General features: G+C 42.6%; 2 protein-coding genes across 9 annotated transcripts in view; one reads left to right on the top strand and one right to left on the bottom strand.

The window, feature by feature from the left end:
• Positions 1–17401, bottom strand: part of marchf5 (membrane-associated ring finger (C3HC4) 5) — a 32216-nt gene extending 14815 nt beyond the window's left edge. Inside the window, exon 1 of the mRNA XM_080848971.1 lies at positions 17053–17401. Within this exon, the coding sequence (XP_080705097.1) occupies positions 17053–17096 (44 nt within the window). The 5' untranslated portion in view covers positions 17097–17401. The remainder of the gene's footprint in view (positions 1–17052) is intronic.
• Positions 17402–17527: 126 nt separating this feature from the next.
• The window catches only part of cpeb3 (cytoplasmic polyadenylation element binding protein 3), a gene marked incomplete at its 5' end in the record, with an annotated part of 39185 nt that continues 28725 nt past the window's right edge, over positions 17528–27987 (top strand). For 2 of the 8 annotated variants that reach the window (XM_080848970.1, XM_080848968.1), the window contains 3 exons: positions 17531–17672; positions 20349–21211; positions 26482–26635. In XM_080848970.1, coding sequence (XP_080705096.1) covers positions 17633–17672; positions 20349–21211; positions 26482–26635 — 1057 coding nt within the window. Of the gene's footprint in view, positions 17673–20024; positions 20043–20074; positions 21212–25721; positions 25797–26481; positions 26636–27987 lie in introns of those variants that run through there. The other 6 variants (XM_080848964.1, XM_080848965.1, XM_080848967.1 and 3 more) reach the window with 6 other exon arrangements.

The following is a 27987-nucleotide window of genomic DNA, read 5'->3' as shown; positions in this document are numbered from 1 at the left end:
CCAGCTCCTCAAGGTCATTTGGGTTTGCACTCCATCAGATAGCTGCTTCAGCCAGACCTGAGCAAAAGATTAACTTTGAGGATGCTCAGCCTTTGAGATCTCAGGTACCGGCTTCGCATGCTGCACTGCACCTCTGGATGATAGATCCAAAAGTCCAAAAGCCCACCTCTCAAATCAAAAAATAAATCAAGCGGACTCAGAGTGGGATTAATTCTGTCTTTTTCTTCTTCATTTGTGCATGATGATTACAATGCTATTTTGTCAAGGTCCCTGATCAATCCAATCTTTAAGCAGGATGGGTATAGACTTCACAATCGTTTAGCAGGGATAGGTATAGACTTTGGCACTACTGTAAACAATCTCACCAAACAACATCAACAACAAACCATTATGGTCTGATGAGGAATCTTCACCATGCAGATGGAGCATTCAAGTGACAAAGACAAGATGAGTCCCTTAGAACATCTAAATTACAGGGACATCTCTATGCTGGCCATCATTAGAACTACACAGGCAGCAAAGCAGTTAGTCCTTCTCTCAAGTATCTCTACTGGAGAGAAGTCAGGCTGCGTGAGGGCTTTCCCCCAGTCAACCATCAGCAGTCATGCCTGGCCATCGCCTATGGCCTTTGTGCACTTTAAGAGGTAGTCCGCAATTCGGTTTAGCAAAAGGTTGTTGATATGCGCTCACCAGCCAATCAAATTACACCCCTCCCGGGGGGCACTGTGGCGCTAGCAGTAGCCCCGACCATATCGGGCTTGAGGCCCATGGAGGACACAGGTTTCCCTCCAGTGGTGTAGTCTAGGGTATACGCAGGTATACAGAGTATACCCACTAATTTATCAGTAAGCTTTGCGTACCAACTTCTCAAAACAGGGCGTTTAATCCTGTGCTGTATGGGCTGCTTAAAAAAAATTGCAAAATTAAGAGTTTACCCACAGTCTTCCCACTGTGGGTCTCCACATTGCTGTGACGTGACAGTGAAAGGAGCAGCGAGCATGAGGGAAAAGAAGGAGCAGCGTGCATGAGGAAAAAAGAAGTAACAGCGATGGAGTGAGAGTGAGAGAGTGAAAGCACGTAAGGAGGAGGGGGGGCAGGGCGAGGGAGAGAGAGAGAGAGAATGAGAGAGAGAGAGAATGAGAGAGAGAGAGAGAGAGAATGAGAGAGAGAGAGAGAGAGAGAGAGAGAGCGAGAGTTTGAGAGGTTCACATCTGGCCCCCATATTTCAGCCGTCACACATGGCTGACCAAGTTATTCTTAGGTCCAAGGAGACAAGGATCTAATAGTGCTTCATGGGGTTTCTAGGCCAGGCTCTCTGAAGGAGGTGGGAAGAGGGTGTGTGTGTGCGTGTGTGTGTCCTGTGTGTGTCCTGTGTGTGTGCGCGTGTCCTGTGTGTGCGTGTGTCGTGTGTGTGTGTCTGTGTGTGCGCCTGTGTGTCAGCGCATCTGTGCATCTGCGCGTGTTTGTCAGTGCTTGGTGTGTGTTAGGGCTCACCAAGACGCAGTGTCATCTGCTCCCCGCCCCAGTACACCTGCTAATGCCCCTGCGCCGGCTCCATTGGTGATGCCCCTTGGCTTCAAACACCATGCTTATCTGGCCTGTTTTCACCCAATCTGTCAGGGGATGACATTTAGGTTCCAATCTACATAATTACACCCAACCTTGAGCAGTTGGCATTTAAATAGATGACTGAGGCCATGTTTTTTTTTCCTCAACCTATGTCACTGAGATTAATCACAGCCTCAGCGGTAATGTGAGGGGAAATGTGTTCCAACTGATTTGTTTTGGGTTTTCAGGCAATTTGTGATCAGGGAGAGAGAGACAAATGGTGGTGGCATTTGCTGCTGGAGTCCCTTGCTCCCCAGTGAGTGTTTGCTATTGATATGGAAATGACAGACTGGAAAGTAGGGCATTTGGAAATGGATTCAAAAGAAAACACCTGTCTGCAACTGCTACAGCTTCAGCTTGCATGGCATTATACTTCATGTGAGCCTCTGTTTGTTTCATGTTTTCTCCCTCTAACCTCCAAGCTCATCTCTCTTAGCCGTCTGCTTTTAAACAGATATGCCGCTTTATTGCTCTTAGGAAGACCCAACAACAACAACAAACCCAACAAAGCCTAACGGAGACCTTGACCATATCAAAGGTCAAAAACCTTTTTGAATGCATGAGATGCACGAATTGGCAGAAAGTCAAAAGGAAAAAGTTGTACATAATTGAACACTTTCGTTTCATCACCATATTATTGTGAATACATTTGGCCGGAGCTGGGAAATAATGTCGGAGGTTCGAAATTCCGAGTTGCCTAAAATGCACCATAACATCCGCATTGTAAAAATAGCCTACCTGGTACTTTCAAAAACAATGACGGGTGTTAATGTAGGTGAGCTCCTGCAAGCCATGCACACATAACTATGTTCAGACTAAAGTAAAGATAGTGTGCATCATGTACAACATGTGAACGCTTGTCATGTACAACATGTGAACGCTCGTCATGTACAACATAATAACGCTCGTCATGTACAACATGTTAACGCTCGTCATGTACAACATGTTAACGCTCGTCATGTACAACATGTTAACGCTCGTCATGTACAACATGTTAACGCTCGTCATGTACAACATGTTAACGCCCATCATGCCGGATTTGTTTGTTCCGCTACGTTTTGCTTAGCTGCTAGGCTGCGTCACAACCCCATCCCGCCATGCTGACTACCTCTCTCTTATACAGACAGACATCGATCCAGCTCTGTGACCTCCGGTGCTGGCTTGAAGGCAGAGCAACAATGACCCCCCATTATGTTTGTGGGGGAATAAAGGCACAAAAATCCTGTCTTAAACAGGCTGAAGAAAAAGGACTTTTCAGTACACCACTCTTGATGCCAGACAGCCAGAGATAATTTTCCTAAGCTTTGTCCAGAAAATGTTAAAAAGGAAAATAGGTGGTTTATTAGGCCTTCTACAGTTGCAGATCTGTACTTCCTGAAACCTAAGAAACAGCTTCATGAACAAACCCTACTTGCCTACATACACACACACCCTGGCAGTCTGCCAACCAGTGCCCATGTCAATACTGGGACCACAATATAGATTAAACCATTGGCGCTACGGTGAGGAGAGCAGTTCACTCCGGATGGGGTTGAAAAGGGATTGAAAGCACACTGCCCTCCAGGGGTACGGTTCACCTGTGCTCAGCTGTACCACAGAACATGGCAGTCACTCCTGTTTCAGCATGGTGCTTCTGTGGCGCGTTTCAGGATGTGACTGGGTGTCGGACATGACTGAACCCAATCACATAATAAGGCATGTATAATTAAGAGGGCCTGGCTGTGGGAGCATGCATAATACATGGCAAATCTCTGGCCCTCCACCCCCAGTGTCGGCCCCTGTCTGTGTGTGTGTGTGTGTGTGTGTGTGTGTGTCAGTGGGGGCCTTGCCAGTCCTAACACAGTTACTCATTTGGCCCCTCACTCGGGTTGCTGGCCGATTTTCCATCTTCTGCCACTGAATAAAACATCAGGGCCAGGAGACTGTATCCACACACGAACAGTACACACACAGACACACACACACACACACGCAAAGTACACACACACACACACACACACACACACACGAACACACACACAGTCACAATGTCACATCAGCTCTTCATCCACTCAACCCCAGGCCAGAACATTCTGCTGATTATTAGACAGCAAAAACCAGATGACCAGGGCACATATGAGGGGAGACTCACTGCTTCGGCATATTAGGGCTCACAGACAGTGGCTGTCCCAGACAATTGCAGATTTCCTTCACCGTAAGCACATATCTGTCAAGGACATCTCGGAGACAGAAGAGGGGAACAAATCCTGTGGCATGAATGCAAGACGAGTGGATGACTGAGACGCTATGTGCTAGGCTTTGTGGAGCTGGTAGAACAATGGCTGAGGGGAATATGATCAACTGAAAGCGAGATGAGGGGCAGTGTATGTATATTCATCAGTGAGTGTGTGTGTGTGTGTGTGTGTGTGTGTGTGTGTATGTGTGTGTGTGTGTGTGTGTGTTGTGAATGTGCGTGTAACGCGAGGAACTGGAGGGCCGCGCTGATTGGAAAGGATGAGGCAGATAGCCATGTCGTCTCCACAGGAGCATAGAGGAGAGGAGAGGAGCTAGGCTCAGGGAGACAAAGCCTGGTGTCGCCCTGGTGCTCGAGATTGGCCATCTCCTGTTGCCGTAACCCGGTCCTGGTCCTGACAGCCTATGATACAGGCTGTCCGACACATGATCCACCCCGACGAAACTCAAGCCACCACTGCTTCCCCTCACCATCACAAAACACACCAGCAGATAAGGCACAGACTCACTCACATATACCTCAGTATTTACTGACAGTCAACCTGCGCGCACACACACACACACACAGACACAGGGCCAATGATTTTCTGCGTTAACAGACAGAATTCGCGGAATAGACCATTTGAAACGGAATTGCAACATTTCAAACGGAAACATCATTTTGTGCATCAAAATCGCCCAAAACCCACTGTATTTTACCCTGTAAGACTGAATTTCTTTCAAATAAACACAACAACGATCGCAACGATGAACAAACATTAATTGAAGAACAAAAGCAGTCAGGAAATGTCACGTCTATGCTGAACTCTGCTCCTGCCACGCCCCCCTTTTCAACGGTTGACACACACACACCTTGCTTACAGCCACATTCAGTGACATTAATTTGCATTAAAAAGGCCTTCACATGTATGTAGCTTACATATACATGGTGCCTTTATAACCAGAGAAATGACAATTCATTCTCCTTCTTTAGTGAGAAATGAACACAGTCTCTCTGTCAGGTAGGATTTCCTGTATGACGGAGAGAATATTGCCTTTTCCACACCTTCCAATGACACACGTCACCCCAAGGGACAGAGCAACAGATCATAGAAAGTACTTGGCCAAATCATCGTCACGTTCCCATTCCCATAACACGACGAGGAGGTGATTCAACATTCAACATTCTCCCTTGTGATTCTAACGCTCACTCGAACAACATGCATTTTGTGCCTCACCCACTCGTACACACACAAACACATGTTCTTATCCCCCCCCCCACCCCGAGCAGCTCAGCCACGTAAACACACACTTCTCCAGGGTGGGGGATTAGCAGTGAAAGCGGAGTCCATCTGTGGATGCCTCTTGTATGAGATGACAGACTCAAGCTCCTGGGGCTGGGGCTGGAACCCAGGGTGTTGCGTAACAGCAGCATCAATGGGGAGTGGGGGGGCCGTGGAGAGAGAGAAAGCTCCCTTAATTACTGTGAGAACTGGCTGGAGGAGTGACTAGGTGGGGCAAATGCTGAGAGAGAGAGAGAGACAGAGAGGGAGAGAGAGAGGGAGAGAGAGAGAGGCTGCCTTGGGGCACAGAAGTGGCACCGTGGGGCTGAGTGCTACCCTTGCTGGTAGGAGGGGGATGGTGGCAATGGCATGGTTGGTGCCATCACTGCATTGTCAGTGCCTTCCGTGACTCGCAGTGAAATACAATCGTCTGCTACTGTAAGACCATTATAAATAAGGCAAGGGTAGAAACAGCAGAGAGGCAAATGAGAGAAAGTCGAAAGGAAGAGGCCAGCCTTACATTGGACAGCTTGAACACTTTCTAGTCCCAAGTGTGACCCAAAAAGGCCCCCCCATCCAGCTCTCCATTCCATGACATGACTCCCATCACTGGCAACAGTAGCCCAACTGCAGTCTAACGGTGGTCACACCTCCTGTACACAGTGGTATTATATCTGTGTACTGCACTCTCCACTACATGAAATGATTGCTGCCTTAAATAAGAACTTAAGAAATGCACTGGACAGTGCTGCACCAGATAGGATCAAAAAGAGGTACCAACATAAAACATCACCATGAATAAATAGCATTACTAGTAGGGCTGTAACGATACACCTACCTCACGATTCGATTCGTATCACGATTCTTGACCCACGGTTCGATACACCCCACGATATTATTATTATTATTTTTTTTATTTTTTACCTCGCGATTTTTAAAATATATTTTCTAATTCACATTAGAATAAGTATGAGCTATAAAAAAAAATGAAGATACAATTTATAACCAAATATTGAGGTTTTTATTACTCAAAGCAATGCTGTTGAAAAACATTCAACAAACTTCGGAACCTGTTATCTATCTGCAGAGCAAATGTCAGGCTCATACAAAAACATTAACGTGAATTAATTGATGCTAATACCTAGCGCGGTCTCTATAGGATTTCCCATATACGTTAGCATTAAGCTAACGTATTTTCTACCACAGTAAAACATGCAATACCATGTGATTGTTTTTAGAAAACGAATGTTACGTGATGAGATTACTAAAATGTAGTCTGCATGTCTGCTCAGTTTAGCAGTGCTACCCAAGCAAAGGTTTGAAAAGAACTTCAAGCTTCAGACTTTCTGTTAGGGAAACAGCTTTCTATCTGCCAAGCAAATGGCAGGCTCATGACAACACGCGCAACCTTTGGGAGCATGAACTGCACTGAGTAAATTTTGCGCAACAATTAACCCCAACGCTGAAGCAAGCAGCCGCCTTTACTAGCGAACCAAACTGTTTATATCACGTAACCGCTGAGGGCATGTCGCGGTTCTGCCTCCTCGCATCGCGATGCAGGTTCGTGGCCCAGAGTGTCGCGATTTCTCGGTTCGATCCAATATCGTTACAGCCCTAATTACTAGTGACCAACTTTTTAACTTTCAAATACACAGAATTGCAGCAAGTCACTGTTCTCGGTCATAGACTGATTAATAAGTCCCATTAGAGCCTGGGACATTTTTAGCCAAGCTTCTGCCTCTTAATGTGGAGAATTTCCACAACTCTTTAGTAGCAAAAAACAATTGGGGATGGTAATATCAGGAACACCAGTAACCCATATGATTGGCTCTGCAATAAACCAGCAGTCACGAGGAACTTTGATGGCATCTCTGAGGCAGAACTCTGCATGATTGTAAGAGAGCGCAAACAGTCAACTTGCTGTCTTGACCCTGTCCCAATTAAATACAAATATAAATTGAAACTTTTAGTGTTTCCACATCCTCTCCAGCAACACATCTTTTGAAACTGGAATATTGCCCAATGCATTTAAAACTGCTGTTGTGAAACCACTACTGAGGAAACCAAATCTAGACTACAAGTAGTTTACAGGCCTATATCACATTTACTCTTCATGATCAAGATCCTTGAAAAAGTAGCAGGCATTTCAATCAGGTAAACAACTTTTAAAATTACAACGGTATTTTACAGAAGTTCCAGTCAGGTTTCAAGTGTAATCAGTACAGGGACGGCTCTAACTTAAACTAGTTGATGAACTTAGACTCATTGGCACTGAAAACAAGGTCTCTTAGATGTGAGTGCTGCATTTGACATGATTGTCCTCAACATTTTAATCGATAGGCAAGGAAAATGGTTCAGGAAAATGAGCCACTCAACCAGACACTCACGCCATGTTGCGAAGGCCAGGCACCATATACTGCAGGCAAAAGGTGTTACATGGTGTCTGGAGATCCTGACTAAGGCTTCAGGAAAGATTGTTCTTCAGACAAACCTTTTTATGTATATATCAGAGTAAATAATATTTCTAGGAATGTCATAAAAGATCATTATATATCGATTACTGGATGGCATGTGATTTTCTCTCTCTATATATATTTTTAGGCGTTGATGTATGCAGATAAACATATTGGCAGAGTTTTGGCTTAAGGGCAAAAGAAGCAAAGTTTGGAGTCATATTTGAACATTTGACGAGATGCAGCCGCTTAACGTGGTGGACAGTCCCTTTTTCCAAAACATGATAGAGGAAATTAAACTAACTGGAGTTCAAGGTAGCCTTCCCTGTTTGGCACACATCGCATGTTGAGAAATATACATGAAGATACAGTGGCACAGTCTGGCTCTTTAAAGCCGTCTGAGAAGTGATGACAAATGTGATACATAAAATGAATCATATATGTTATATAAAATGCTAGTTTACTCAAACAGACTAAGTTTGACTAACTGACTCAGTAAGACTAGGCTAACTATGGTACACCATCTCTTCTGTGTCACTGAAAACACAGAAGAATTTTCATCCGATCAAGTTAAATACTATTGGCCTAGTATTTAACACGATATGTGTTATAAGACCATGTTCAAGTCGGGATCAGTAAGATTATCATGTTTTGTTAAAGTCCCTCTCCTGGAGATCACTCTGTGGAATCAATGCAATCCAGCATGTTCATGGTCAAGTTTGTTGTTTTTGTATTATTTTTTGACCATTTGTTTGTTTGTTTAATTTTCTGTATCTGTGTAATACAACTATATTAAAAAGAAGTCCCTCTCCTGAGCCCTTCATGGCATTAAAATGGATGTTACTACACCTTGGCCTCATTTAGTACTTGTGATATGCAAATGGCTACACCTGGCTTCTCCTCCGATAACTCTTGTTTTGATCATGTAACCTTATGCTAATGATACGCAAATCCCCACCCTGCACATTGATGACATTGGTTTCTTAGATAAGTAACGTATGAATCCTAGGCTGTCTCATTCCCTGTTTTGAGACAGTCATTAGTACACTTCATTTCCATGTAAGAAATACTCAGCCATGGCATTGACTTCTTATTTATCTCATTAAATATTTTATATATAAATAAATAAATATATATATACATTTAAAAAAAAAAAAAAAAAAAACAGATGGACAAGGTTAAAAACCTTTACTGTTTATGTCTTTATTTCTGTTCTTTTTATTTAACAATAGGTTAAACAATGCAAATGTCTTTCTGATTTGTGGTGTCTGACTGTCCTCCTGAATTGTCCTTGACCTTGGCATTGCCAGTATTCTGTTCTGGCCAATGAGCTTCAGGTGGACTCACACTGACGTCTCTGGAGAGAAACCACACTGTTGTCTACCATCCAAATAGATATAGAGATAAAACAAGGACTCTCTGCTCAGAGGACAGCAGTAGAACGATAAGGTGGCACAACAGCGTACAAGTTGCTGCATCTAATGAGTGTGGCGTGATAATCAAATAAGTCATCAACTTAAAAACTAGTTTACAACCAATACTCCTGACATATCCTATGTGTGCAGCGCCTAGGTCTGGAGCTAGTTGGCAAGTGAGTGGGTATGCAGGTCAAAGGAGATCAGAGTAGGGCATGCTGACGCAACAAGAGCCCTGTGACAGGGATGAGTGTGGCAGCCCCCACTATTTGCTCATTGCTTTACAAGTCAGCGTCCTGTGTCTCTTAAAGGAGCCCTTAAGCTCCGCCACAAAGACTCCTTTCACCAGGGCTAGGTCACAGGACTGTGGGAATCAACAGGATCCTCCACACAAAGGCCTACAAAGCCACTACAGGATGCTGGCCTACAGCAAGATGGAGCTCTAGTCCTGGGAGCTGACTGAAGCCTCCCTAAGTGCGTTTCCCATTTACCAGGAAACAAACCGCTGTCCACCTCAGGGGATTAGTACAATGGACCTTCTGCCTGGTGAATGCTAGATCTGTTTGGTTCTGATAAGATAAGGTGATAAGAGCCTCTCCAGGTCTCCATAGCCTCCGATTTCACAGAGAATGTTAAATTAACACAGGACCAGTGAAATCACACCACCATTAATAACAACAAAGAAATTAATACATAGCAAATACAGGTGATCGGATATGATCAGTGTCACCTCTATCACAAACTTCCCATTATTCCTCAACAAACATTGGAATGCCAACAAATTGGACGGGCAGTTACTTTATCTTAAGACAGCATTTTCATGAATGCTCATCAAGCAATGCTTTAAATGCTTGATTTTCTGTACAGTAAAGTGTTAAGGTATCTATATACATCTTGAGGCATTGACAGTAGAGCACCTGCCATTTCAACAGTCTTCATGACTCATGTTCTAGCAGTTTTGCAAAGTGACACTTCAACAAGCTTACGACAATGAATTTGATCTGATCTTTCCCTGAACTTATGGATCAAATGACAAGGTCAACGACAGGCTCTAGTAAACAATAACCTGTGCTTTAAAGGGGGGGGGGGCTCTGAAAATAGCCAGAAAATATGTAAAATATAAGAAGTGAAAGTGTGAATTAGTTGTGAGTTAAATTAGGGCTGGGCGATAAAACGATAAAAATAATTATCGAAGTAATGACTTCCCTCGATAGAGCTATCGTAACATTAACTAACTTTCAATAATATCGATAATAATGTCGATAGAGAATAATTAGGAACAGCAGTCCATTTAATTTCTGTGATGCAGCAGGAAGTTGCGGAGAAATGGTATCAGGATGGCCACGGGGCATTAATAAGTCTTAAATCGCTGCGTTGTCTATGGTTAGGTCAGAGTGTAGACTGCGCAGCTAAAGCGTTTACAAACAAGTGACTAGATAGCCTACTAGCTGGCTAGCCTTCTAACTAGCTCTCTAGTCCTGACAGCACTATTTCCACACGCTACACCACGCCCGCTAGCAATGTATTAATTTTACCATACAACGAACTAACAGTTTATGGAAATTAAACGGAGGTCACTTAAACATATTTATCACAGTGTGAGACAGAAAAAAAAAAACGTTGTACATTTACGTTACGTTCTAATATGTGACCGTTAGCACACCATTCATTCAACTCCATTGGTAGCTAACGTTACCACTTATTAGCCAGCTGTGCTGTAATCTGCTGTTGCTCTGATTTTTGGAGGTGGTCTACCTGTTGCTTTGATCGCTAACTTGCCACTGTAACTCAGTCACTGGAATGCTTTGAGTAGTAAAACACGAACAATGTCCTATGTTTCCATTGTGCACTTTTTTTTCGCAAATGTTATTTTCTTGCTGTCGTTCAAATGATCGGAACTTCTTGCTTTGTTTGGGCTGAATCTCGTAGCCTAGACTTGAGGGGATAACCCCACCCCCCGGATTGCGCCACAGCCAGGGCTCCTGTTTATTGGTTTATCATCATATTTTCGCATTACACACATTTAGCCAATGTTCTTAAACTCAACCGGTTATTATCAGACATCAGTTTGTTTACTTGGAAAGATTACTGTATATTTCCACTTTTGATTTGTTTTGAAGTTGAGAAATGTTGGGAGTTTGCAATAAAAAAGAAACATTGAAACCTTTGGTTTGTACAGGCGTTCTTGTCTGAAGCAAATGAAACAGACTTAATTTATATCGTCTTATATCGTTATCGAATGAAAATATAAATATCTATCGTGATTATGGATAAAAAATTTCGCCCAGTCCTAAGTTTAATAACCAACAGTGTTGAGACACATCCAATGGCACTCTCCAATTCCTATTCGTGTCACATCATTACAATTTGGCCTATCATAAGGTGGGTAACAATTTTACGCCGTTGTCATTCGGAGAGTTAGGCTACTTGTCAGATCCCTCAATATAAACAAAACAGCAGTTGGATTGCTGCCCACCCTTGTTCATCCAAGTAGAAACTAGGCTACTTCTCTACAAATCCAGACACAGGATTCAATGCATAACTTTATTTTATGCCAAAAACTGTACTATCAATTTCTCCCCTGTCACAGATTGTATTACAGCAGATTTAATATCCCTCATCTTTCACACACCACACAGACAACACTGCATCAAAGATGTCTCCTGCATTCTTAGTTTTCTATTGTAATTTAGCTCCACTATGTGAAGAAGTGTCAAAAATATATATGCAACTCAAATTGGATTGCATGTCTTTGAACAACATGAATAAAACATGTCAAGCTCTGAAAGTCTAATTTGCACAACAGGATTTTCTATAGCAGGAGCATAAGAGGCGAATAGAGAGGGCCATCTCGGATGAAAGACACAACACACACACACACGTGTCAGAGACAAAACTGAAGAGAAACGCGTAGGTTGTGTCGGACAGCTAAAGGTCAGACAGGATTTAAGCTCTCGAGCTGCCAGTAGAAGACTGCATTGCAGGGGAGCCAGCTGCAAGTGACAGGCTTCGATAAGGGCGTCATGGCGCTGTGTGCTCAGCACTGATACAGACCTGCCTGCAACACATTGATGCAACATACGTCTCCTCCAGGTTATCTATGTTTACAGGGCTACAGGTTTCAGGAAGGGACAGTCACCTAAAAATACAGCATGCTATCAGCAGGCAGCACAGCCAAGATTTGCTTTTAAATCAGCTAGCCTACTTACTAAACAGAAATAGCGCTTACTCATATTAGGCCGTAAGGTGAACACGGTTTTCGTTTCAGCCCGTTCCACTCACTGGCATCTACACAATCTTTAGCTTATAAAAAAGAACGAGTCGTGGTTAGTTACCAAAAAAAAGTTCGTCGCTGATTTTCCAGTCGATTGTCTATATGGCTTTGTTTTATGCAGAACTAGAGACTTCAGAGCGTAATAAGATTTTTGTCGGGAGCCGTGCCACGGTTCGACACGTGATCATGCTACACCAATGAGAAGGCTGCATTTGTCAACAGAATGGAAAAATGGCGGCTCCCGTGCGGTTAGAAACATCGTTAAAGATAGAGGAAAACATCCGAACATCCTCAAAAGTGGGCTAAATTAATTCTAATTAGTGCTGTATAGATAGCCGCGTCCAAGAATAACAATGAGGCAAATATACGATAATGTTATTTTTATGTTAAGTCATTTACATCAAGTTTAACATACATGGGAATACCCATTACTGTGGATCTTGGACTGTGACACCCACCGAAGAAATCAAGGCAAAGACTGTACTTCCTACATCAGCTGAGGAAGTTCAGCACCATCAGCTGTGTGTCCTGACAGCATCACTTGGTATGGGAACTGTACAGCCTGTGACTGCAGCACCGAATCATCAGAGCATCTCTCCATATTCTGCAGGAGACCTACAAGAAAAGACCTACCTACCAGCGCCCAAGGTATTGTAAAGGATTCCTAACATCCTGACCATGGACTTTTCAAAACACTGAGGTCAGGCAAACGTCTCTGCTGCTACAAGACCAGAACAGAGAGACTGAGGAGGAGCTTCTTTCCTCAAGCATTCCTTATCCTGAACACACACAATGACTATAAAACATCAATTACACCTTTTTTCACACACTGCTCTTTAAACTCCCTCTTGCTATTTATGAAAAATATTTCTTGATCTTTCTTTCTTCACACTCGCACAGAAAAAACAGTAGTATTTTTATGTATGTGACAAATAAACCTCCATGTATCAATAAAAGGCAGTAATTGTAAATACCAATGACCATCTGTTTGTTCATTCATTCATTCATTCATTCATTCATTCTTCCACAAATGAAAACAACACTAATGAACCATAAAAACACTCTTTATGAAACATGAAATATGATATATAAAACTGTACAAAACTGAATAAGAAATAACAGATTAGGGACACTCAGTCCTCACTGTTAGTGTCAGTGTCAGGACAGTTATCTTCCAGTTCCTACAGCAACGACATAGGTCAACTATGCAACACAATCCTGCAGAAAAACATCTGTCTGTCTCACAGGCACCTTTGCAGCCACAGTGTATCACATGCAAAACACTGTCAGGGGCCGGATTTCTAGTCATCCAGGTGACGTGCAATTTCCCATTCTCTATTTGCCAACCATATCCAGCAGGTGATGGAGCACTTATATTATGTTTGAGACAGGACCTCATTATTGCAGCCTGGTAGTTTGCCCTTTTGCAGTGCTGATGGAGGGCATCAGTGGTAGGGGGAATGGATAATTCTGGCAAGGCTGATGATGTCATACAGAAAGCCTTGAACCTAGCTTTATTTACATTATCAGCAGGCGACTGATCCTATAAGTGGCATACATACTGGCAAAGAAATGCAAATGTTGACTGCTCCAAGTTTAAGTTAGTACCTAAACTTTTAAAAGCCTTTAGGTACTCATCTTTCTCACATGCAACAGAAAATGTCTTTTTTTTTCCTTTGCCATTAAAGGCACTTGTGGAGTCACACCCAGAAAATGTTTGAATTCCGATCAAGGCTGAACACACACTGGTTCCAAGAGCTGATGACACCTTGGTAATGTCAATGATACATGTCCTGTTGCCAGTCCCTGTGAAAACATATAAAGTGCATGGCAAATCTGTCTGCACACTTACAGCAATGACTGCCACATCTGTAGATGCCAGACAGTGTAGCGGGTTGAAACGGAAACAGGGTTCACCTTACAGCCTATATGAGGATGTGCATGTGTGTGAGTGTGAGTGTGCACACACTGGGCACCTTCACGAGGCTTCTCTCCAGTCTTCTCTTCCACACACACACACACACACACACAAACAGAGTTGAAGACCTTGTAAATGTTTTCCCACATAGTATGTTTTTGCATATGAAAATGCCAGTGAAAATGCCTTTACATATTGTAAACATATAAAAGGTCAGGCACATTTATGTGGACCTTCCCTGCCATGTACTATCAGGTGACGTTTTAAAGACCCAGCTGGCATGAGTATCAACATATGCATTTGAGAAGGGCAAACTTCACACTTCAGAATTCAAGCATTTACATGGCTTTTCTTCACTGTGCAACCGCTGATGGCATTTCAGACTTGATGTCCTAGTGCAGTGTTTCTCAACCACTGGGCCGTTGCACTTATCCTTATTACTACTGTATTTTGTGCTGTGTCTTACTGATATAATGTATTTAACCTTTATTTAATGTTAATCACAATTACAAACGAGGGTCTGACAGGGCTTACAATTAGGTGTGAGTGCTCCAGATCAATGAGGAAAAGTCAACCCCCTCGCTGGATTTCTAAAGTTGGGATGATTATTGTATTTCTGTAATGACTTCTTACAATGTTGCATGGAATTGTTTGTGTATCATCTAAGCCTATGATTTCTCATAGTTAAGATCACCTTAGCTGACGTAGGAAGTACAGTCTTTGCCTTGATTTCTTCGGTGTGCTGGGTGTTCACAGTCCATGTAAGATCGTCAGTAATGTGTATGCCCATGTATGTCAAACTTCTAAATGACTTAACATAAAAATAACATTATCGTATATTTGCCTCATTGTTCTTCTTGGACGCGGCTATGTATACAGCACTAATTAGAATTAATTTAGCCCAATTTTGAGGATGTTCAAGTGTTTTCCTCTATCTTTAACGATGTTCCTAACCGCACGGGAGCCGCCATTTTTCCATTATGTTGTCAAAAAGCAGCCTTCTCATTGGTGTAGCATGATCACGTGTCGAACCGTGGCACGGCTCCCGACAAAAATCTTATTACGCTCTGAAGTCTCTAGTTCTGCATAAAACAAAGCCATATAGACAATCGACTGGAAAATCAGCGACGAACTTTTTTTTGGTAACTAACCACGACTCGTTCTTTTTTATAAGCTAAAGATTGTGTAGATGCCAGTGAGTGGAACGGGATTCATTTTCTAAAGCACTTTTCGTGCTTCACCTTGCGGCCTATATATGCCTGCAAGCGGCATAAAAAGCTTAGCAAAATAAGTTCGCCTCTAAGTAATTAAAAGTAGTGCAGGTGCTCCAGGCCTGTATTATTTCAAGTGCTCCCCTTGCAAATAAAAAGGCTCCACACGTGATCTCATGGGTGGCCTGTCTTGTGAACGTGGTTTACAGAACAGTTCACATGGAGGACTGTACATCTGGCAAAAATGGGAAAGGAAGAAAGCCTTCTCAGTGGAAAAACAGACACTCAGACAAGGTCAATGGGACACAGCAGCCCTGGTCAATGGCAGGAAGGAGGGGGAAAGGGGATGAATCAAAAGCACGCTGGACCATCAGTCATAATAAATGTTGTTAAAAGTCCTCTAAAACTAGACCAGTTTAGATGACGGTTAATGGATAGAAAATAAAACGGCAAGACCATTTGGCACAGAAGAATGCATATCCTTGCCTTTCTGTCCTTTGGGTCATGATTAGATATGCATGACTTTGTGATTGCCTGTCAGTGTAATGAATGATCACAACAAGGAGAGAACTGACCTTCATCTGAAAACTAGAAAAATAGTTAGTACTTAGTTTTTTTTTCTTCCAACAACCACTGTCTAAACTTAAAAACTTTAGAAGCAATGTGTTTACATATGGCTGGAGATTTTGAAGTTCAATCGTTCCGACTGAATATGCACAATAAACCAACAGATGCAACAGGATCCGAATTAAAGCGTGCGCCTGGGGGTCATTAAAACTTGAACACTTTTGCATTTTGTTTCACTCGAGTTGTAGTTTGACTTGCGTGGGAGTAGAAAACGAAAGAGTCTGTCTCACACTGCAACCCCTTGCTATCTTAGCCATGGCCACACACTGATTACGGTTTTTTTATGGGAAAGTGGACGCTTAACACGTTAAATTACTTAACTCGCGTCTAGAGATAACGTTAGCGTCCGACAAGATGTGTGTTTCTGGTTAGTACACTTGAACAATGAAGAAAATAAATAACTAAGGAAAAAAATAGAGCAACTAACTTGGCTAGCTACTATATATGTGACCACAACGTCAGGTCTGTTTTGATCAGCTAAACTAACGTTAACTTAAATACATTGAGGTTTGCTTCTTTATGTGACCCTAACGTGAAATAGAAATATAAAACAAATATTGTTAAGATCTACACTCCACTGTAGCGTTTTATCCAAAGCCCAAATAACTGTGACCTAAGGATGATAAGTTAGCCAAGTCCCACGTCGATGACATCACAGCATTTGTTAACGAAGGCTATCGCTAACACAAACTATCCTAGCCAGCTACAGTTAGCTAGGCAGTGACCATAGGTGACTGCACCGAAATATAGACAAGCTATCATATCATGACTTGAGCTACAGACTAGAACTGAGAAATTAACTCACTGTTATAACGAACGGTGTATTTGCATAGATACATTATCCTAACGTTAGGCATTTTGACGGTCAATCTATTCTGCAGCAGAATAGTAGCTGGAAATGAAGGAGGCGGCTATGTGATGTATCAAGCTGGCTAACGTTATCCATTGGCTGATAGCTTGCTAGCTATGTGGCAAACCTGCTAGCAACTTTGATAAATGATACAGGACCGAGTAACAAACTAGGAATACCTGGCACCAAAAAAATCACTCACCTGTCCGAAATTTGTTGCATTACGACGGCACTCTCCTCTGCCATATCTGTATGAATGCTGAATCCTTTCAGGGCACAACGACTGAAATGCGCTGGGTTCAGAACTGACGTTTGCTTTCTAGGCCTCAATGAATCCGATAAGCCTGACAGCTAGCGTTAGCTAACGTTCCCTAGCTAGCTAATGTTAACGTGCGAACTGTGATGCGAAATGCACAGCCAACCAGTATTAAGTGGAAAACCACTACTCCCGTAACATGAGGCGATTAACAAACGACCATAGTATGTGGAACCGGATTTAACACCAATAGTTGATCGATACTTTGTTTGTTTTGTCTGACCGCTTGACTCCATTAACTGTTCCTCTATGAGGTAACGCTGGGGACCAAGGCAATGCGCACTGCGTCACCAATAATAACAGAGCGTGCGAGGCTGGAGGACGACACATCAACTAGGACTCTGGGATATGTAGTCACAGTTCAGATTTTTCTCCTTCATGAAGCCCAAAATATCAAATTAATGTTCTAAGTCGAGCAGACAGTCCTTACCAGGAGGCACTAAGCCTACTTTGGTTGACAAGCAACATGAAGATACACATATGGCTGCAGAATACATCATACTGCGGTAAGATTTTTAGAGACTTCTGTCTCCGAATCCCCATTGCTCCTGTTAGGCTGGGCTATTTACTTCATACAAGCTATAAGCGTACACGATTCCTTTAATTATATGCAAAGCATTATAGGCTGTGAACTTAGGATGGAATGATTGTCACAAACAAACAGTTACTGTTTAATAGTTGGATTTCCATAGACAATATATACCACGACGTTTATCTTAGTAGCCTAAACAGCCAATAGAAGACGTCTTTCAAAAATAAACGTTCTGTTTGTAGCATCTGGTTAAATCTTGTCCACGTCAACTAACGCTTTAGGCTAACCTAAGGTATTGTATGCATTACAGTCTTGTTATTATTACGTAGTCAATCATTAAGGTGTTATAGCATGAATACTAAGCAGGCTATAACTAATTTTAACTGTTTGACACAGTTCTTGAAGTATTTTAATTAAGGATAGGGGGCCATGTGCGTTTTCTTCATTGTCTTTATTTCCCCACTCTGTTTGTCTATTTTTCTTTCTTCATTCTTTTCTTTCTTCATTTGTAGTCAGTAGACAGAACCGTTGAACTGTCTTACTAACAAATGTCAGTGCAACCGTTGTAATAAAAGTGACATAAAAACTACAATTCCCTTAAGTCTATTCTGTATCATCCATGCGCCGCAGTCAATCAGCTGTTGAGGCAACTGCTGACTCTACCTCGGCAGAAGGGTAGCTCATTTGTCATATCAATACCCAGACGAGGCAAACAGAAATAGCCTTATTTACAGAATCCCAAAAGGTGAACGATAAAGGTAATACCTGCTTCATACAATGGAAAAATATAACAAGATATGCATGTGTGACATAATGTGTGTAACCTGTATTGCTGCAGCGTCGGATTAGGGAAGTGGATACGAACATTTTCTCGAAATAGGTAGTCTATATGTGTTTCTGACTAAGATGTTGTTTGGGACAGACATTAAACCATACATGCGCGTATATTTTAGTCTTTGGGTATATTAATTAGCTTCTTATATTTTAAACTGTCCCTATGTATTGATTACTTTGATGACCTTGAATAGGCAGCTCCTTTGCAGCAACGAGAAAACAGGGATTAACAGTGGGTGGACAGAATATCGTGAAGCCAGTTTTACAGCGGTGCAATACAGGTTATAGTTTAATTTGAGGATAATGAAGGCTATAAAGTGATGCTCGGAATAGCCAGATCACAAAATTAGGTTATGGAAAGCATTGTTCAATGAAATTAGAATCCCATTCATGGCCGAGGTAGCCTAAGTTAGATAGCTGTAGGTCGCAGAAAGATTAATCGTGTTCTCGATAATATCTCATGACCTTGCAGATTATGTTTAAATAGACTCAAATGATCAGAATGGAATGTCATATCCGTTTGGTTTTAAAGTTGCTGCAGTGGCACACGTCGGTGAGCAATTTGAAACACCAAACCGCCTTTCATTGCAACTAATAGCCTATGTCGTTTAAAGTATTATCTTGTGTCATACAAATGACGATAAATACTCCATATGTAGCCTACCTTATTAAGTATGATTTAGATGTATTCACCGAATAACCAAGATGACAGATATCGGTTCGATTTCATCTGCGTGAGAGTGAAATGTCAAGTTGACACCAACAATGCGCTGACAAGCCCATAGCTCATAGAAACTTTTCGTTTTAGAGGGGGAAAAATAATCAGGATGTGCATTTGTGATAAGGAAACCCAAGCCGTATTGACATGTTTTCTGCAACGCTGTGCTATACCATGGGTGTAACCCAAGCACTTGTAATAAATATAGGCTAACCCAGTTGCTCAGCCGCATAAGAGAACTCACAGACTCTGGTATATGTTCAGAAAACGCGTTTAAACAAATGGAGATCTTTCCTCCTTTTACGGTGATATTGCATGCCTATGTCATAAATAACCGGGACCGTCTGAAATTCAGTTAGTGTTTTGGTTGATGTGTTCATAGCCATTGCGTTGAGCCAAAAACATATTAGCCTAGGTTGCTCTCATAGCCTTCTCGTTCGGACCATTTGAACAGCCTGTCCTGATGATAAACGAATATGCGGAAGGATAAGTGAAAGGCTACTTTGACTTCAGCGCTGTTGACAACTCGAAAACTATTTCGATGTTACTCATTTTATTGGCCTTTGGATTCCTGATGCTCTAAAGGAGGCTACCCCGGGTAGCGCCTTGAAAGCTTAATGCGTCAGTGGTAGGGAAAGGTGCTGTGTCTCTTTAACCTTGCCGAAGGACGCAGCTGTATTTATTGACGTATGCAAATTAATTCGGGGCGGTCCTAAAAAACAGGAACAAGAATCGGTTTCACATTGCAGTCTGAAGTTCCGGTGAAAGGGAAAAGAGACGTGGCGAAAATTGGTGAATATCGGCGTCCTCCAAGTTTGTCCCCTCTATAACGTAACAGCTTTGGAGAAAGCTGGAGTCGGATATAGCAAAACCGCTGAATCTGTTCTTGCGGCAAGACACAGTAGCCTAAATGCGCTCACACCGGCAATTTTTGCTAAATGGGTGATTACGGTTTCGCCCTGCAGTCTGCTTTCCCCAGATATACCAGTTGCAATAATAATATCCCGGCGTTTTCTCCGACCAAGCATTATAGCAGCACGACGAGTGTGGTTTATGATATCCTTAATAATAATTCGTCTTTGTTTTTCCCCGTTGCAGCTCAGCAAACCATGCAGGATGATTTACTGATGGACAAAAGCAAAACTCAGCCTCACCAGCAAGATCCAACAAACGTAGACCCTCCTTCTATCCCGACCCCCTCATTGGAAACCCCAACCTCGGAGGAGAGTCCGTCGAGTGTGACTAACCAAGCACCCTGCGCTCAAAACAACAAAGAGAAAGTACCGATGGAGTCGCCGATCCTGCCGGGATTGAGCTTTCATCAGCCGCAGGAGACCGGTGGCACCTCCTTGTCCCCATCATTTGGTAGCACTTGGTCAACTGGAAACACGAACACCGTGGACGATAGTTTTTTTCAAGGAATACCATCGGTTAATGGGACTATGCTTTTTCAAAATTTCCCACACCACGTCAACCCGGTTTACGGAGGAAATTTTTCACCACAGATTGGTATGGCACAATCACCGCACCACCAACAACAGCAAGCACAGCAACAGCAGCCCCAACAGAGGAGGTCTCCTGTTAGTCCCAGCCAAGCCTCTTTCCCCCAGAGAAACGCATACAGTCACCAGACCGTCATGAACAGCAAGGCTTCGGCGTCCTCTGCGTCTTCGTCAGCATGGAATAACCACCAGAACGCACCTTGGAGCACAGGCTCCAATCCCTGGAGCGGGCTCCAGGCAGGCAGGGACCCACGGAGAGCGGTGGGAGTCGGTGTTGGGGTGGGGGTCGGTGTCGGGGTGCCGTCTGCCCTCAGTCCTATCTCCCCGATGAAAAAGCCCTATCCGAGCAATGTCATTGCACCTCCGAAATTTCCCAGACCTGGTCCCATGACCCCTAAGTCTTGGATGGAAGACAATGCCTTTAGGACAGACAACAGCAACAATATGCTACCTTTTCAGGTAAGCTAAATTGTGTTATGACTGTGTAACTGAAGTTTGTGTCGTTTGAGTTGTTTCTGTTGAGACTATGCTGAGAACAGTGTTCATTGACTGAAGAAAAATACCTGTGTAGTGTAACAGTCGGGAGGTTAGTCTTAAGGATAAAGCATATATTTTATGATGTCGCCACGTATTTATGACCGCAGCTATATGGACACCGATTTTGTGGTGTTCCTCCGACGGCTCTTTTAGAGCACATCAAATAACCTGTCTAACTCGTGCAGTCAACCAATATAGTACAAGTTCGAATTTGTTAACGATTAGAAAATGTGATTCTGTAAAATCCTTTATTATTGGGAAAGCAAACTTCATGGGGTCAATGCGCATAGCTTCCTTTCGAACCCACAAACTGCTTGTAGCCTAACACTTAACCTATCAACGAGAACATTTTGTCTCAGTTGATCTTGAATGCGGTATTTTCGACAAAATAACGATCGCAGGAAATGACCTTCAGACCTACAGAACTCTGCTATTTCAGTGGAGTCTATTTCAGTGGATTGTAGCCTCCCTGTCAATTTAAATGATGTGCTTCTACGATCAAATCTAGGCTTATTTTGTGTCTGTCTATAGGCTACTGCATTACACAGTCGAACCTGCGATGACATGACTGAGGCCTACCCTCTGTTATAAGTCAATGCCATGTTGGCTACGCTTATTGAGAAATGCTCAGACATGAATTCATTTGAATACCATAATAGCCTTTATAGTAGCCTAGTGTAACGTTGCGGTTATACATCTTTTTCATTGCATATTTTTTTTCTCTTTGACTTTTCGGTCGAGCTTCGGTGCCGTGAAAGACATTGAAATATGTCACCTCGCAGTATATTGGGCTACTGTACACCACCAAAGGGTTAATGTATTCCTCATCAGTATTCTGCCAGCTCATTCAGGCACGTTTAAAGGGAAAAGTATTTGCCTGCGATTGGCTCACTGAAGACGAGTAGGCGGTCCCTTACCATTGCCAACTTATGTGATTGGTGTTTTTTTAACAGGTTGTCAATAATGAAAGGTTGTAAGTAAATGCTGTCAGTGTTAGGCTATATTGTATGCTTTTTTTTTTATTTCTTCATTTGAATAAAACGCCAATTGCCACTGGCACTATTTTTTATTTTTTTTTATAAACTTGATGCTATACAGAGATGAGCGTTAATAGGTATAGTGTAGGTGTCATAAATAAGTGTTGCCATTGTTGTACTTGTAGAAAGATTTGTGTTGTTTCACAGGAGAATCTAGGCTTCATATGGTATCTTTAAGAAAACGAGACTATTGAATAATGTACAAATCTGTGAAATGATATGGCTGTTAACAAAATTAAGTAAACAGTATAATTATGTCTCATGGCTAGTGACTAAAAGTATGACAACCTGACTCAATGTGTTGGGAATTCGGTTTGTGTATATTATCGATACACAACCTGGAAGTTCTCCCCAGGATTGACTGTGTGGATAATGAAGTCTTATGGGACCCGTTGGTACCTACAGGCTCACACTAGAGAAGCATCTAGGGCCAGCACTGCAGCAGTGTTAAAACGATGAGTCATGGAGACTGTTGAGTAGCAGTGGCTTCTGTCCCTGGGCAGTTAATGCCAAACACATGCAAGTATGCTCACATTCAAGCCTGCCATCCTCAGGAATTGCCTCATATCTACCTGGCACAAGAATGGAATGATTACTTGAAGGCATACAAGCAGAGCATGTACTGCTAAAGTTGAGTATTCTGGTTGAATGGACAGAATTTGTGGATGGTCAGGTGGTTCACTTTACAATGCACAGTAGTACTTCAGCAGAATTAGTCAGGGCTGTACTCAATGTTTCCAGATTGAAGCTGGGTTGACCACAGCTGTGCCCCGCGTTTATTTATTTTTGTGAATGGAAGTTTTACAATTACCAAAACAAAAACAATTAAATCAGTACATTTTGGTGTTCTGGGTGAAAACATACAGTGGCAATGGTTGATTTTGTGGTTATAGCACTATAGCACTGTGGCTTTATTCCCCCGCAGGTTGCTGGTGGTGGTGTGTGTTCAAACTAAAATAATATTTTGTAACCTTGTGCCAGTTGTCTTTCCTGACCTTCCTCTTAGTGTACGGGTTGACAATGGAAGTGTACTGTATTCCCGAACCAGCCGCTCAATCTCATTATGGAGATCTGTCGCATAACGAAGCATACTAAGCCCTGGTGGGGCATTAACCTCAGCACAGGACAATTTCCCAGATGGTGCTTTATTATCTTCTGGGTACTTGCACAATCAAGCTATTTCCACATTCAGAGGGCTCACTCTGGAGTGATGTTGCAACGGCCACAATGGCTGGGACTCATGGTTTCATCTGAAATGCCCCCATGTCCCCAGGCCAAGCTTAGTCTTGTTCATCTACCATTTATACAAAGAGGCAGTTAGAAATGAGAAGGGGCGGGGGGGCTTCAGGAATTAGTGTGAGCTCTTTTAAATATGCTCTTGTGTTGCAAGTATTATGTTAAACTGGGGGGGAAAAGAGGAGAGTGGAGAGGAGAATGAAGCCATGCTAAACGACATGGCTGAGTTCTGACCAAGATCATGTTGTTATGCAGAACCTTCTCCAACTCTCCCTCTGCCGATCAGTTCCCCCCCCCCCCCCCCCCCCCCTCTGTTTTGCAAGCTGAGCTTGTTAAGCTGACACTTATCACCAAGGCACAATATCATGTGGGCCCCATGCTGGCCCAGGGTCATTCTGTGCTGTGTCAGCAGAGGTTAAACCAGGTAAAGACGATGTTGTGTAGGAGAGGATTAAATGAGGAATGCCTCTACCCCTGACCTCTTTGGTGTGCTTATTCTGTGGTGATTGGACATTGTTTATTTCCCCCTCAGTATTTGGCTTATTCCATGATTGTTGTCGTTTTTTACTCCGATGGTATTTTGATGACATTAAAGTCGTGCCTGTGTGTGATGGCGCCCTGGCTTGCGCTGGCCTTTTAGCAGGCAGGGGCTAGAATCTGAAGAATTTAAATTAGTGTGCCAAAGAGAAGCAAGGAGAGAAGAGTCGCATGGACATTCCAGGAGACATCTCCCATCCAGTTTACACTCACATTGGACTCCTTTAATTTCTCACTCTCATGTAGTATTTTGCGTAGAGTTTCACTGCTTGATTGTAGTCAAATGAAACCCAATACTTAAGCTCCGATGGCAAGGTCAGGGATCTCGCATGCAAATCCTGGAGGTGTTTGCATACTCTATCTGTTTTTTTTTTTTTTTTTTTTTTTTTAAAGCAAGGTGAAGTCTGGTGCTTTCCTTACACTTCAGGCCTCCACGGAGTGAAAGTCTAAAACTGAGTTTTAGAAAAAGATTTTGTAGACGTATTCAAAAGAAGACCACTCACTGAAAGAACAGAGGTTTGAAGTATGTTAGTGATAGCGGTTTGAAACCGAGAACTCAGCATTTTAAATGTCCGTCATTTGTACAAAGTGGGCAGATTTTTATCTAGGCCCGGAGAGGGGAAATAACGCTTTTTGAATGCTCAGCCAGTTGTGTGACAATAGCGGTGGTGTGCAAACAATGTGCCTTCCTCTCGCGACTGGGCACAGGAGGCCTCTGCCAAGTCTATAGATCACATATTCACATGCTTTCCAACTCCTCCTCTCGGCCATCACCTCACTCATTCGTTTGCTCTGTTGACAAGTCATTTCACAATTGTTTCCTTTGTGCATTGAAACTGCTGGGTGCAGACACTCTGTTGTTCCTTTGCTTAATTTCTCTCTCAGTCTCATTCGCTCGAATGTGCTCACACACACACACACACACACACACACACACACACACAGTTCTACACACATCTAGTAACAAAAGCAAACACCCATTCCTTCTTTTATTTAATTCATCAGTTCACTTGTTCAAAAATCTTTCATTCATTCCTCCATTTCCTTGCTTCCTATTCACTTCATACATTCTAATTCATTCACTCACTCCACTCTGTCTTGTAGGTTTACCACACTTCTACATAACTCAAACCTGACATAAGACTGGGCACACCATTAAAACTCACTTGTGAACAGATGTTTTCCTCATGATTGATGTATAATCGAGGTAGAGTAGGACCCCTTTTACTGAGTACCTTTCTTATAATATTATATACCTATCCCCTCCCAGCACTAATGCCAACCTACTAAGACCTGCCACAGACTACTGACACTTAGTAAACACTGTTGGAGGTTCTAGATTTTAAGGCACACATGAAATTGAATATGACGGATGGATGTTTCAACTTGGATGTTCTGAGGCCATACCATGTAATGTTGGAAATTGGATGCAGGCTACCCAGCGGGTGCTGTGTTCAAAGGGTTTTGTGTTTGCACACATGGTAGTTTGCCTGTCCACTCCTGCAGGAGGATGAAGTTGAGTCCAGCAGGATGATTGGGAATGCAGTTCAAAGGGACTGTGATGGAAAGGAAGTTTTAATTTTTCAATATTTTAAGTAGAACTATCTTCTTTATACACACAGTTATCACCTTGGAACATGGCCTGTTGTGAGCCTGCAGCTCTCCTATCATCATCAACCTTTTTTGTTACGTTCCCTGTGAGTCTCCACTTCTATTGACAGACATGCTATCGCCCTAAAGTAATTCAAACTGATTTTTCCTGTTTAACAGCTTGATCCGGCGGGGTTGCTGTAAACTTTGTTGCCTGTTAACATCTCTCAGTGTGGTTTGATGGATCTTGAAGTGTGCTGTTGTGGTCACAAACAGATTGTGGTTGATGCCTGTATGCCACTGCCTTTATTGGAGCCCACAGCTGGTTTTAGTCATGGCAATGTGGTTGGTTCTCAAATGGTTAAACAGCTGAAGTCCTCTGTGTTTGAATATTTGAATTTGAGACCAACATTACATTGTCATTTCCCTCAGCAAGTTTACATGTGAGCAAAATCCCTTCCCATATAGCTTCCTGTTACGCTACCATAGTGCCTGGCTTTGACTATCATCTGAGCAAACTGGCTGTTTTGAATTCTTCTCAATGTCTGAAGGGGTGCTTTAACAAAAACATAGTTTTGAGCAAACTGGCTATTTTGAATATTTCTGAACATCTGAAAGGCTGCTCCTAAGGAAACATAGCTTTGTATTTCTCAGAACAGACCCAAAGTGTTGGTGTAGTCTTGGGTGCCATTGTCTACCTGTAAGCGTTTGAACATGTCATGATTGAACGTGACCCTGCCCGTCTAACTGTTCTAACCACGTGACTGTGTCTCTTCTTGTCCTCTCCTTTAGGACCGGAATCGGCCCTTTGATCCATTTAACTTGCAAACTTTGGAGAATTCCTTAATGGATATGATAAGGACTGATCACGACAAAGGTAAACCACACCCAGTCGGTGGCCCACCAATGACTATCGCTGATATTATATGGAGGAATCATTTTGCAGGTTAGGAATATTCACACACCCTCGCTTATTTTTTATTTTTTTTGGCTTCATTAAAATCTTGATTGATCCATTTTTTTGTTTTTCCGTTTGCTCTATTTTGGCTTTTAGACAAGTTATTTTTATTTATTTTCGTTACTGCAGCCATAAATCATTGTGAATTAACCACTGGCCTTACCTGCAAAATTGTACATGTTGTAAGCTACATGTGTCAGTGTTGTGTTTGTAGCTCCTTGCTTCTCTGTCTTCTTCACTACAAACTTAACCTTTTGACCTCATGATGACCTTTTCCTTTCTTTTGCTTTTGTATCATCACTCTGCTGCACTGCATATGAGAAGAAGCTGCACTATACCTGAATTAGTTTAAACAATATGTGTCTGCCAGAAAATCTTAACCGACTGTATAGCCACGCAGATGAGTTCATGTGTTGTTGAGTGATGGTGCGTGCATGTCATGTTTGCCATTTTTTGGTTGTTGGTATAGATTTTTGTTGTAGAAATACCAACATCTGCACGCTGTAGATATAGTCTCTAGTGTCTTCTATCGTGGTCAGGTCTCTGTCAGTCATGCAGAAGGGAGAGATTGAGGAAGAACCTGAAGAAGCCTCTTCTGTTCAATCCCATTAGTTTTCTCACACTACTTCACTTTCGGATCGAATGATTCAGCTTATCTTTTCAACACGGCCCTCATTGGCCAGAAACAAACCCATAGGCAGAGAGAAAATAAACAACAGAGATCTCATTTTGAAAAGTCAGCTGCATTAAAAGCAGCTCGCATCTGATCTGCAAAATGCATTTGGTAAAACAAATAATCTATAATTCAAATCCAGTAATTAATTCAAACAGATTTACCAGTACTTTCGAATCAGCTCTGTAAGAGCCTTCATTTAAAGCCGCTGTTTTTTTCTGAGTAGAGGAGTCTATGGTTAAAAAAAAAGAGAGTTTTAAGCTGCATCCCCTCCTACTGTAGGACAATGGAAGAGAGAGAGATAGAGAGTATATGTGTGTGTGTATGTTTGTGTGTGTATGTGTGAGTGAATGTATGTGTTCACGTATGTTTGTGTGTGTATGTGTGAGTGAATGTATGTGTTCACGTTTGTGTGTGTGGGGTGTGGAGTGGGGGTTGGCAGTGACTTACAGGCCTGCAGGTTGGGCCTGTTGCTCTCTCAGGCCTTAGCTCTGTTTTTCCTGTCCGGCGCTGGGTAGCCTCTGGGTAGCCTCTGTGTTGTTTTGCCTAGAGGTCAGTGGGGTGAGTCCCTCCCTCCGTGCTGACTGAAGGTGGACTCTGGGCGGACGAACAGGGCCGATCCCAGAAGAGGAAAAAGGAATCTGGTTGTAAATCAGCTGGCTGAGGC

The sequence above is a fragment of the Sprattus sprattus genome, assembly GCF_963457725.1.
Source record: "Sprattus sprattus genome assembly, chromosome: 12".
In the NCBI taxonomy this organism is placed as follows: Eukaryota; Metazoa; Chordata; class Actinopteri; order Clupeiformes; family Clupeidae; genus Sprattus; species Sprattus sprattus.
Note: the sequence above shows the minus strand (reverse complement) of the source record. Positions and strands in the feature narration are given on the sequence as shown.